This window comes from Curcuma longa, chromosome 3 (genome assembly GCF_044706935.1).
Source record: "Curcuma longa cultivar G26 ecotype Majalengka, Jawa Barat chromosome 3, ITB_CL_G26_1.1, whole genome shotgun sequence".
Taxonomy (NCBI): Eukaryota; Viridiplantae; Streptophyta; class Magnoliopsida; order Zingiberales; family Zingiberaceae; genus Curcuma; species Curcuma longa.
Window position 1 is genome coordinate 12,464,290 of NC_133863.1, and position 12,291 is coordinate 12,476,580.

The window sequence follows — 12,291 nt, forward strand, 5'->3', positions numbered from 1 at the left end:
TAAATTTAATTATCGCTTAAACTAACTTGTAAGCTTTTCATTTTAAAAATATTTTTTTAAATAAAATATATATTTAGATGTTATTTTAAGTTTTTATATATAAAATATATTCTTAATTAATTATATAAATTTTTAATAATTTAAATATTTAAAATTTTAAATTTGATTAATTCTAGAAGTGATAAGCCCGGCGAATGCGAGGGGGAAGCAGATGAAGCAGCAAGGAAAAGTGTAGGGATGGCAATTAGACCCGGACCCGATGGGAAAACCGTTCCCCAAACCCATTTTGACCGGGGAATCCCCAAATCCGAGAAAACGGGGATGGAGATGGGGAATCCCCGAATCTCGGAAAGCGGAGATGGGTCGGGGATGGTATTCCAAATATTCCCCGTCCCCATCCCCGAACCCGATCCCGTCCCTCGAACTTATCGGGCCTCCGTCGGATTATGCATTAGTTGGATGTTGTTTTAGAGATAATATTTTGTTTTGGAGTTTAATGTTTGATTTATAATGTTATTTTGTAAGGATTTTATAATATATATTTATTTATTTAAATTAATATTTAAAAAAATAAGACGGGGATGGGGATGTGTATGGGGATACCCATGGAAATACCCGTGGGAAAAGCCATCCCCGAAACCCGCGGGGATCTCCGAAACCCGCTGGATACCCGAAATCCGACGAGGACGGGGATGGTATTTAAATTATGATACCCGACGGAGATGGGGACGGGGATGGTATATGAGTTTGGGTTTCGGGGACGGGGATGGAGAAGGCTTCCCCGAGAACCCCGAACCCGTTGCCATCCCTAGAAAAGTGTGACAGTTCAATGACTCGAATTCAACTCCGAGGCATCTGATGACAACACACTTGTGTTTGGCACTTGCAAGAAGAATCAAGAATGGTTACTGTCTGATGATGAAACAGACAATGACACTCCTCTTCCTCAAAATAATATTTATGAGTTTTTACACAAAAAAAAATAAAAGGAACAAAATTAAGATTGAGTCACAAGATTGAAGTTGATGTGGGAAGCAGAGCATGAATTCTATTCCATCAACATTCTTCTTCTTTTTAAGAACAAGAGGACAATGAATTCCACCACTCCTCACCTTGCCCTGCTTTATGCTCTGTGCCCATGAGCATCACCGAGCACTTGTGGCCTGCAAGCTTCTCATTTCAGGAACCCAATTCATAGTTGCTGATGACTCACCAATCCTAGATTTCATTGGACGTTTTGAGGTTGATCTCTGCATCTTGTTCTTCTTTGTTGGTGCTTCCTTCGCGGCTGCGAGAACTCAAACCGGAGATTCGAGGATCATCAGAATCCAAGTCTGACTCTTGTGCATTGCTACTGCATGTGTTCATGGCATTCATTCAGTTCAGTCTCCTTGATTGCGTGTGGCAATGGATGATGAAGCTGCAAAGTCATCTGATTGTTCATCCAGTGAAAAAAAAAAAAAACTAGGAATCTTTTCCCCATCAGTACCTGTTGAAAAAACTGCAAGAATCCTTCTATTCACAATCTCCTGTCTTTGATGAGTAATCAACTTCCTCAGAGAATGTAGTACAGATTGACAGCAACAATCTTTAAAATGAGGCTATACAAGCTTTAAAAATTGATATATAGCCATACAATCTTCTAAACAATCCTGTAAAATCAATTGACATCTATACAATCTTCTACCCAAGCTACTATACAAGATGATAAAATTAATTGGCAATCTTCACAAAGTTATTGACTATCTCAACACTATCTTACAAAAGAGATTCAAATCAAAATTCATAGATTGATAGCAACGGAAAAATGTGGTCAAAGAATGAGTCGCATAGCTTCCATATGAACTCTGTTGCTGATTTTGGCAACTAAGATAGCAGGCCATGAAAGTTCCAAATGAGTAAAGATGGAACTTATTGTAAAAAGTTGACATACGTTAGTGTGCGATTTGAGTTGGATCTCAGCAGACACATGACCTTCCAAATGTTCATCAGAGCCAAAGATTATGGAACAGATGAAAACACATTTTGAGGACCTTCAATAATCTTAACCCTCAGGGCACATTCAGCAGATAAAACTTATATCCTTCCAAAGAAAAGAGAGCTTTAGTATTTGTCATAGAGATAGGAACTTGATCCTTTAGAACCTGAATTGCATGAGGAGATTCAGCAGATTTAAAATGACCATTGTTCTTTGGCCAAACTTGGAGAAGTATTTTTCTTGTGCATTGAAGCCTATACTCAAATGCGGGAGTTGCCAATAAACCTTCTTCTCCAGCTTATAAGTAACAAAACTCCTGACTCTTGAAAGGCAGAGTCGAGAGTAATTGCATAAATTTTCATCAAAACATCACACTATGGCAGGTTATTCATGGTACCAGAATTAATCTCTTTCCTTTATGATTAGCAGCCGTGGATATCTCACGAATCAAGCCAAGTTTTTGCACGGTCAAAGTCTCTGCTTGGAATGTAGGTTCAGCTGGAGGCGCATTTGCACAATACAAAGCAATCTGAGAAGAGACATGGAGGTTGGCTCAGCAGTAGGCCAGTAGCAGACCCAGAAGTGAAGTTATTTTTGTCTATTGCTCAACGTCATTTTCGACTGTTACACCTGTATATATCATCAGAAGTGAAATTAATGGAACAATCAAAAATACTAATAATGAGTTTTGCTATTCAATTTAGACATGCAATCCACCCACCTCCAGGAACCGGTGTAGATTTTTCAGGAGAAAGCATCTTTGGCAGTGTCTTCTCGAATAAATATGTACCAGGAAAAACCAATATATTTGCAGACCTAACTGCTTTTTCTTGGGAACCATCATCAAGAGGCTTGAAGCCAAATACATTAGTCCATGCATCCTTTAGCTCGGGCATGCTCGATATAACCAGCTTTTCAACATTGAGTGAACAGAGAACCTGAGAATGAGATCAAATTCAAATCAAAGAAACAAAGAACAGAAGCATAAAGCTGCTAGGAAGAAAGAAGCCTAAATAAATATAGAGAGTAACACCATGGGCAGCATCAGGTAGGTCACCAAAGTCCAGAAAGGGGGAAAAAATTAAACTGGCAAAGTTGGCAGATGTTTAAATTTCTGCAAGCATAATTAAGATTTGCAGAAGCTTGAAACATCATGGCAGCCTAACTCTAGATGCCACTTAGATTGCAAATAGTCATTACCTCTACTCTTTCAAACAGATTTTAGGACAAAGATGAAAGATGGGATGAAACTTGTGTTGCATCAATGTTGGAAATTCTAGTTTGAATCTTTTGAGCTTTGTATTTTTCAGAAAAATATGCACTCTAAACATACGCTACCAAATACTTGAATTTGGTGAATAAACGAACAGTGAATAGAATAAAAAGGCAAACTAACATACTGACTCAATTCCACTAAGAAGCCGGCGGCACATGCCTTGGCGTCTATACATGTTTCTTGTCCCAATAAAAGGCATTTCTGCCAGCCTGGTTCCATGGATCCTATCAGACAAGACAAAAGCAAAAGAAAATCAGAATCAAATGTAATAGGGTAAGTGATTTCTGCTCTCTTTTCACCTAAAAAAAAGAAAAAAGAAAGAAAGCACATGGATATTACATGCTAAAATAGACCTGCATTGAGTGATGGATTAAAGATAGTGATCAATCTTTCAAATTATAAACGTAGGTTAAGTGGGACTTAGCAACAACATCAAGCATTATCTCTAGCTGTATGGAAGGCATGTTGTAACTATCAGGCAAAAAAGAATTATAATCTTCAGTGAACATACCATGGATCAAATATGAAAAAATACCTAAAGAACCAATCCATTCCACATCTGTGCATGCACAAACTGAGGTTCCTAGTTTGAACCCCCAACCTTTTTATCTATGCACATCACCTTGGACCAACATGCACCTATACCTACATTTCCACAGAAACCTACATAAAACCTGACTGAAAACCTTTTAAAGTTTAGGCGTGCCAAGATGTATACACAACGAACCACCTAACTCTCACTAAGAATTACTGTTCATATTTCCCATAAACAATTCAGAAATATAACATGATTTACAATAATCAATCATCTACTTATGAAGAACAATCTATCAACAACAAGTACATTTGAGGCAATAGCTTCTGCACACAAGATGATCAATTCCCGAGTTAACTAGTCATCAAGATAGCTTACATTTAGCAGACAGGCAAGATAAGTACCTGATAGAGGCCACAGCGATCATTTCATCGCCACGCTCCAAAATTATTGTGCAGAAACTCTTATAGTTCAGACGATTAAAATTTGATCTACAAAAGCAACAAAACATAGAAGAAACAAGATTGTGAATAGATAGCTATTGCAGGATATAAGCATCAACAATATACTTCGTAGTTCTAGAAATCTATCAGCTAATTAGTAATCATAACATAAACAGAGCAATATCTAGGGGAATAAATGACGCAAATCTTCATGAACAAACACAATAAAAGTTCATTCATATTCCTCCAGCATAAAATTATATTAGAGAAAAAGAGATGGAAGATATTCTAAGCTCCGTGAGAAGTAAATTTGACTTGTCACTTGTCAGTATGCTTGAAGAAAGTCCATGAACAGTACAGTTCTTGAACTGATTCAACAAGCTCGTTTAGTGCTCATTAATCATCCTGTCTAATTAGTGCATGTATGGAAAAAAAATTTAAAAACAATAAGCTGAAATATCTGCAACACATACATATAGATTTATCATACATGTTAAGGAATGAGATATTACACAACCTTGCACTAAAGTCGGTTAAGGAATGAGATCCATGTGGGGGCAAAAATATAGTTTGGTGATGACGATGACATATATACAAATTTATCAAACACATTAAGTGGTAAGATGCAAATATGATCGCTCATCAATAATCTACAGAAAGTCTTAATGAGAATGCTTATTTTCCATTCACAATTTCCACTGAAAGGAAAGAGGTGTCAAATGAGATGTATCAAACATTAAATTACTTAGAGAGCCACTTCTAGATGAAGTCAGATTTTGTTCTAAGAAAAGGTGTGAGAAATGCTTACCCGCAATTATAGACAACATTATGAATGACGTTAAAACCACTTCTCTGGTCAACAATTGGCAGAAAGCACTCATCCATAATGGCTAGAGCAACAGCAATCTTCAAGTTGCATTCTGCCATTTGATGCAACTCCAACTTATACGTAGAAGCATCCTCATCAAATCGCCTAATAATGCTCCATGAAAATCCTGCTCCCAAATCATTCTTGGTCCCAAGAATCTTCTGCAATCCTTCAAAAACCTGCAGTTAGAAAAGGCAGTGCTGGATGATTATTAGAACAGCTAGAGTATAGAACTAAAATCTTGATAGAATAAGAATGGGGGATTAAGTTTGTAACTTCTCAAAAATAATCTGCTTGGTCATACATTCCAACAAGTGTTATGTAAAATATAATGATTCTGTGTTAGGCAGATGCAACTTTGCATAAATCAATCACCACTGCATAAATTTACATTGCATTGGTAAAATATAAAATCCTAGCAAAATCTCATATGCCTTCAGTTCAGCATGCAAAAGCAAGCATGGGAACTAAATCATTACCCATAAGCTGGTTAATTGTTGAGATAGAAGCTAGTATCAACCCCTTCTTGATTGTCATGAAATTGTCAAGATTAAATAGGACAAAAGAAGAATGATTTATGCAGACATAAAATTGCAAGGTCAGGCCTATTTGCTCTTAGCCCTCCAGATTGTTTTGTTTTTTTTGAAGCACTAATACCTATATTGCAACTGAGCAATACTACATAAAGAAATTGTCATATTTTATACTATATGGTAATGTAATTATATAGAAGGTTGATCTAAAAGATCTTTATATAATGATACAATAGGTTGATCTACCATATCCTTCTCTAACACAGCACTGATTTGCTTGAAAAAAGAAAACTAAGTTTGACATCAAATAGAATATCCCCCAATGGATGAATAATCAGGTCTGTGGAAACAAATATTTGTTAAGATTACATTATTGTTCATAAGCAAATATATATCATTCTGTTGCAATTTTACATAGAATGCCCATCTTGAAGATTTGAGCTATTGCAACAATGACCATAAAAAAATTCAAACAATGTAAAATTATCAAGGCTCAATATAGAAAAGATGGACAAAAACCACCATTTTATACCTCTTTGCAACTTTGGGTACAAAAAGCACTGCTCAGGTTCAACGAATTGGGAGAAATTGATTCAAATTGAGCAACACAATCCTGATGATCTGCAAAATTCAAGGCACCATGCAATAAGTTTCCTCACTCATTGAACATTACTAAAGTTAAAATGTAGGGAACAAAATATAGAGTTTACTTATTCCATACATTTTGCCTCACACTGGTTGCATGAGAGTAACGAAGAATCAATTCCATTGGTTTTTTGAGTAGCACCCACAGAAATTTCACCACAGTATCTGCAGCAGCAGTTTGTACAGTGCCACACTCCATGAGGAAGCACCTACAAAAAACACACTAGAAAATTGAGCCAAACAGGCATGTTGCACCACCTACATGGCTACCACAACCAGTTCAAATATTGAAAGCTTATTTTATTTAACCCACCTCCAAGCCCAAACAACTGACATGGGATGTTGAAGGACAATCATTACAACAGATCAAATTGCCACCACCGCCACACATACCACAAGTATCATCGTTGGGTTGATCACTACTTAAATCAACACTGTAAAATCCTTGATGGCCTGACTGTTCATGTTTTTTCCATGCTTCCAATTGACACTGCAAGAGGGAAACTCCTCTATCTTCCAAATATATAGATAGTGATGGCTGAAGAAGTTTGCTCCCAGCATGAAGCTCAAACTTAGATGTAGTGACAATTTTAGTACAACAGCTGCACCTAATGCCCTCTCTTGTTATCCAGCCTTTCAATTTTGTTTCATTTCTCCTCTTGTTCATGTATTTTATTTTTTCATTTATAGACAGGATTCCAAGATCTATCATCCATGAGAAAACTGTCCTCTTCCATTTATATGGAACAAAACCATCATCTTCAGTTTCTGCATCCTGATTGCTGCCACGAGCTAATAGAGCACATACTCTATGTTTGCTTTTTCCTATTTTGAAGTGATTATGAGCTCTGAAACTAACTATTGTTTTTGTGTCTAAATTCAGGGAGCTGTTTAAGTTCTTTCTGCCTGTGATTTCATCAAGCATCTCTGTAGTTTCTGTAACACTAGGTTGCCTCCTATTGTCAATCCTTTCCTCTGATTTCTTCTTTTGACCGCTTTGGGCTTCTTCTAGCACTTCCTTCCTTTTTCTCTTGTTAACAATATTTCTCTTCAGTACATTTAGGGAATCCATAGGTATATTATAGTCACTACCAAGAAATGCTTTAGACAGCCTTACAGGCCCCTCGCTCTTCCAATTGCTTTCTCTATTCAGTTCTTCCTGATACGCAGCATAAGCCTTTGTGATTGACCAATAACTACCTCGTCCTGTAGGAGGTATGTAAACGGAATCCACATATTTGCTGCCTTTCCTTGGCCTTAGATCTATTCTCCAACCAGCATTTATAAGTATTTCTTTTAACTGATCTTTCAGTTCTCTTTTATGAATTTTTGAATTGGAAAAATCCCTTAATTTAGTGTCAGTCTTATCGTTTTGCATATTTGTTCTCTTTTTTCCTCTTTTTTGCGGTGAAATCTCCAACTCTCTCATTTGTTCACTGGATCTGCTTTCCAAAGTTATATCATTGTTTGTGTCTCTCAATGTAGCTCCTGTGCATGATCTTTCAGGTGATCGTGTGTCTGCAGAAAGGGTTGTTGGATTCAGCATTTCATGAGTAGCAACCACTGGAAACCCCAGAGTCTTTGATCTTTGCTCATAATATTTTTTGGCACAGAGATTTTCAAGTCCATCCGCTTTCTTATTGAGGAAGACCCTCAAGACACCACCTTTTCCTTGCACCCTGAGAACACCACCTTCATGTCGAGAAATGTCAGTATGCGCATTATTATCAACAGCAAAAATGTTGTTGACTTCTCCCATCCTCTCCCTTCTCGTTTTCTTTGCAGAAACTCGAACAACAGCTGGTTCTCTACTGCTCTTCCCCTCCAAATCCGACTCGATCGTTTCGTCAGAGTCCAGGACTTCACATGGCTTCGCAACATGAGCCCTCAAAACATTATTCCTATTTTTCTCTACCCAAGCAACACTATAACTGTCACCACAATGCATCCTCTCTCCTTTCTGCGCACCCCGAGCCGCTCTCCAATGCTTAGCCAAACAATCATCCGAATTGCAATCACTCACGTCCAACCTCCTCTTCTCGTCGTCCTCCCTGCTTCCTTTCCTCTTCCTCATGCCTCCGCTCTCCTCCTCAAAAGACATCACAGCAAAACCCTACTCCGCCCACGATCGAACCGACTCCAAATCCAATGCGGACCAATCGTGTTGGCGACGAAAAACCCCGAACAACGGCCAATCACTCCCTCCTCGATCAAAGAGAATCTCCGGAACAATTCTGCACGCAAAACATCAACTTTAACACAAACATACAAAACACCATATCGATCAAAAGGAGAAAAATCAATAATCAATTACCAACCAATCTGTCGAACCGCAACAAAAAGTTTGAGGAACTGGTAATGCGATTCGGATGTGGAGACGGTATCGACGATGAAGAGGCCTTCGGGAAGACGAAGAGTTCGCTAGCGATCGATTAGGGATTTGTGACAAGATCTTAACTTTTCTCTCCGCCCTTCTCTCTCTCTCTCTCTCTGGCGTTCTGTTTCCTGGTTTCCCTCCAACTCCTCGATGTGGATTTATTAGATTTTAAATTTTTCGTAATTGTAGTTACGAAATACTTGCAGGTGATTGTGAAATACCCGATCTGGCATACCAACAATGTACCAGGCTGATGATTCAGCAAACTTGTGGGGCCCGAATTTCCGAACCCACTGCTTCTGGCAGATAACTGAACGGTTCGAAATCTGGTTTCTCAGTCTTGACATTGTAATTTACCTGCCACGCTATTGCATCTTATTCTGGGTCCCAGAATACAAGAAATGCTCATTAATCTCTTCGATTAATCTCGACTGCCTCCCAATAAAAAACAATTAGTTTAATTAATTAAGCAACCATCCAACTAATTCTTAATAATCTGGATTTTGTGATGATTAACATATCTAATTATTATTATTATTATTATACTAACTATTATGACTTTTTAAAATAAATAGGGGTTGAAAAGTAAACTGAAGTTACAAGGTAATTAGAAGTTTAAAAGGTAATTAAAAAGTCCACGAATTAAAGGCGAACACTATGGATATGGAAATAAATATGTGGACAAAATAACATTTAATGCTTCATCTGCAAATATATATATATATATAATATAAAAATATTCTTTTTTCGTTGCTAAATTAGTATAAATCCGTTTTTTTTATCTATTAACCTTTAAATTAGTAATCTCGCATCATTACGGCTCACCGCCCCCACACTTGACACCTGCCAATTTTCTATTGGCCTGATTCTGACCGTCCTACATTTCTTTTGCCCTCCTCCCCCTCTCTCCTGCTTTCCCTTTCTAGGGTTAGGTTTCGGGCCGAGGTCGCTCTTCTCGTCTTCGGTTACCGATCGCGAAAGTTGACGCCTTGGGGTCCGAGATGGCATCGGAGGCGGCTTCCGCCGTCCCTACTTCCCTCGTACAGGAGAGCTTCTCGGAGCTGGAGAAGCAGCGGGAGCTCATCACCTGCTGCACTCAGCTATGGAAGGAGCTCTCCGACCACTTCTCCACCCTTGAGCGCGGGCTGGAGATGAAGTCCGAGGCACTCCTGTGCAAGCGCCAGGAGCACGACGCCTCCACCCGGCGGACCCTCGGCGTCCTTCGCCGCCGCGAACTCACCATCGATGCCTCAGTCGAAATCGCCCTCTCCAAGCTCGACGCTGTGCAGGCGGTCCGGGTCGTCTCTTCTGCAGCAGAGGGAGACGAGCTTGATATGGCCTCAAAGCTGCGATCGTTCTGCACTAAAGTGGATTTCCTTGGGTTCTTCGATCTTGTAGTTGCGAAAAGGAAGGAGGTGGAGTTGATTCGATCAGAACTCCCAGTGGCCCTCGCGGACTGTATTGATCCGGCCAAATTCGTGATTGACGCGATATCCGGGGTCTTCCCTGTCGACAAAAGGCCAGTGAAGTCGCCTAATGATCTTGGTTGGGCATGTGTGCTAGTATTGGAGTCGCTGGCGCCGATCCTGGCGGATCCTGAGCTAGGGCCGGCGAGGCCACTAGTGACTCGAACCATAAGGGAGCAAGCTCAGAACATGGCAAAGGAGTGGAAACAGAGTCTGGAGCTGCGCGGAGGCATCGAGAGCGTGAAGCCACCAGATGCACACACGTTTCTACAACTTGTGGTGACTTTCGGGATCATAGAGAAGGATGACAAGGAGTTGTATCGGAGGCTTGTTGTAACTTTTGCTTGGCGAAGGCAAATGCCCAAGCTAGCTATTTCATTAGGGCTCGAGGATAAGATCGAAGGTACCTATTTCTCTTCTTCATCCTTTTTGGCAATTGTGTTCTGATCTAACCTATATAGGAAGATCTGGTATTACCAGTGTAAGGCTAAATCTACTGTCCATTTCAACACTTCGATGCTTTTTACTACAAGTTGGAAATTTTATGATGATAAACGTTTAGGTGGTTGAAATGCCAGCTTTATTTTTCATGCCAAATGAGGCTTCTCATTGCCCATCAACTTCTGTGCAGATTGGAAGAGTTACAAGTAATTGAGATTTTACATTATTATTTTCTTCTTTGTCTGATAGAAAGACAGGTAGCTTTGTATGTAGAACTGGTATTATTTATGCAGTGAGTATTATTGATGTTCTTTTGCACAATTTTCATTATGCTGAAGTACAAATTATGACCGTTCTGTCAATACTCGAGTTAGGAAATAATGTGTAAACTTTGTGCATGAGGCTAGATGGGAATTGTTAGACGTGTGACACGGAGTGTTGCTTTTCTCTTGCATACAGATATCATTGAGGAATTGATTAGCAGTGGACATCAGCTAGATGCAATAAACTTTGCACAAGAGGCTGGTTTGCAGGAGAAGTTTCATCCAGTTCAATTGCTAAAATCCTTCCTTGAAGACTCAAAGATAGCAACTTCAACTGCCCAGGAGGGCAACAACAGTGGCCAAACTGCAGTATGTTAGTTCATTCTGGAGTTCATTAATCTTCGGCTCATTGAAAATATTGCTATCAAATAAATGATTTTAGGTTCTGTGATACATCGGTATGTGAATGTTGAAATCACACATATGCTGTTCGTTGCAGAATGCCACAAGCCGCAAGGAACAGTCAGTTATTCGGGCTGCTATCAAGTGCATTCAAGAACATAAGCTTGAAACTGAATTTCCCTTGGAGAGCCTTCAGAAGCGACTTGAGCATTTGGAGAAGGCCAAGGTGGAGAAGAAAAAGACATCGTCTAGTGGAGGTCCTGCCAACGATCGGCCCAATAGCCCTGCAAACAAGCGAACACGTGCCAATAGTGGGGGACCAATGCCTCCTGCCAAGGCAGGCCGACTGATGAACAATGCCTATGTGTCCTCCTTCCCTGCTCCTCCTACCTTTTTACGATCACCTCCGGTCCACTCCACATGCCCTGCAACATCTCCTTATCCTTATGACAGCCCACCAGGACATGGGATCTACAGTAGCAGGAGTCCACCAGCTATCAGAGATGCGTATGGATACCCAACTGAAGTCAGCCCTGCTCCACTTGCTGCATCGTATCACTCTCCACCAATGAGCTATCCACCATATGGAAATTACAACAGTGGCTTGGGGAGCTACCACAATGTATTGGCACCAGCCTATCAGCCAGCTTACTACAGGTAGGATACACTTATCTATATCCATGTGCTAATAATCTACAACCTCTTGCTTCATGGTCTACTTTGCAGTAACTAACTAAAAAGTAAAAACATAGGATGTGTGTACTAGATGGTTTGTTTGTATTTTCTTATTTAGATCAGCTCTGTTATATTTTCTCCTGCTGCAGTGTAAATTCAATCGGATGAAATGTTTACCTTTTAAGTGATGTATGTGATACTTGTTCAACTTCACTTGCTACCTTGTAATTCAATGCTGAAACTGTCTATTGAACATGGAGGATAGGTTTTCACATGCTGCAACTATTTTATGTATTCTTTTCAGTTTATAGGGGAATCTAACATGCTTTCAGAACTCATTGAAACAGTTCATAGCCCACATGGTTTTTGTTCTGATCCATTGACATATT

At 39.5% G+C, this 12,291-nt stretch overlaps 2 protein-coding genes across 2 annotated transcripts; one reads left to right on the forward strand and one right to left on the reverse strand.

The window, feature by feature from the left end:
* Positions 1-2,051: 2,051 nt before the first annotated feature.
* Positions 2,052-8,352, reverse strand: LOC141823720 (uncharacterized). Its single transcript, XM_074710977.1, has 11 exons — positions 7,850-8,352; positions 6,592-7,777; positions 6,355-6,487; positions 6,166-6,254; positions 5,041-5,279; positions 4,194-4,280; positions 3,379-3,478; positions 2,700-2,916; positions 2,589-2,608; positions 2,376-2,507; positions 2,052-2,144 (listed from the first exon to the last, which is right to left on the reverse strand). Exons 1-11 carry the CDS (start codon positions 8,350-8,352, stop codon positions 2,052-2,054), a joined length of 2,799 nt encoding a protein of 932 aa, XP_074567078.1.
* Positions 8,353-9,574: 1,222 nt separating this feature from the next.
* LOC141825358 (FRIGIDA-like protein 4a) lies at positions 9,575-12,161 on the forward strand. Its single transcript, XM_074712742.1, has 3 exons — positions 9,575-10,524; positions 11,022-11,194; positions 11,325-12,161. The coding sequence occupies exons 1-3, from the start codon at positions 9,657-9,659 to the stop codon at positions 11,886-11,888; spliced, it is 1,605 nt and encodes a 534-aa protein (XP_074568843.1). The 5' UTR covers positions 9,575-9,656; the 3' UTR covers positions 11,889-12,161.
* The last annotated feature ends 130 nt before the right edge of the window (positions 12,162-12,291 follow it).

What these genes read in the sequence shown, in the direction of transcription:
- LOC141825358 (XM_074712742.1), top strand. Translation starts at nt 9,657, where the DNA reads ATGGCATCGGAGGCGGCTTCCGCCGTCCCTACTTCCCTCGTACAGGAG. An exon ending in GCTCGAGGATAAGATCGAAG is followed by an intron (nt 10,525 to 11,021) that starts GTACCTATTTCT and finishes TCTTGCATACAG; the next exon opens with ATATCATTGAGGAATTGATT. An exon ending in ACAACAGTGGCCAAACTGCA is followed by an intron (nt 11,195 to 11,324) that starts GTATGTTAGTTC and finishes TGTTCGTTGCAG; the next exon opens with AATGCCACAAGCCGCAAGGA.
- LOC141823720 (XM_074710977.1), bottom strand. Translation starts at nt 8,352, where the DNA reads ATGAGGAAGAGGAAAGGAAGCAGGGAGGACGACGAGAAGAGGAGGTTG. An exon ending in ATCTACACCGGTTCCTGGAG is followed by an intron (nt 2,609 to 2,699) that starts GTGGGTGGATTG and finishes TGATATATACAG; the next exon opens with GTGTAACAGTCGAAAATGAC. An exon ending in GTGTAACAGTCGAAAATGAC is followed by an intron (nt 2,508 to 2,588) that starts GTTGAGCAATAG and finishes GTCTCTTCTCAG; the next exon opens with ATTGCTTTGTATTGTGCAAA.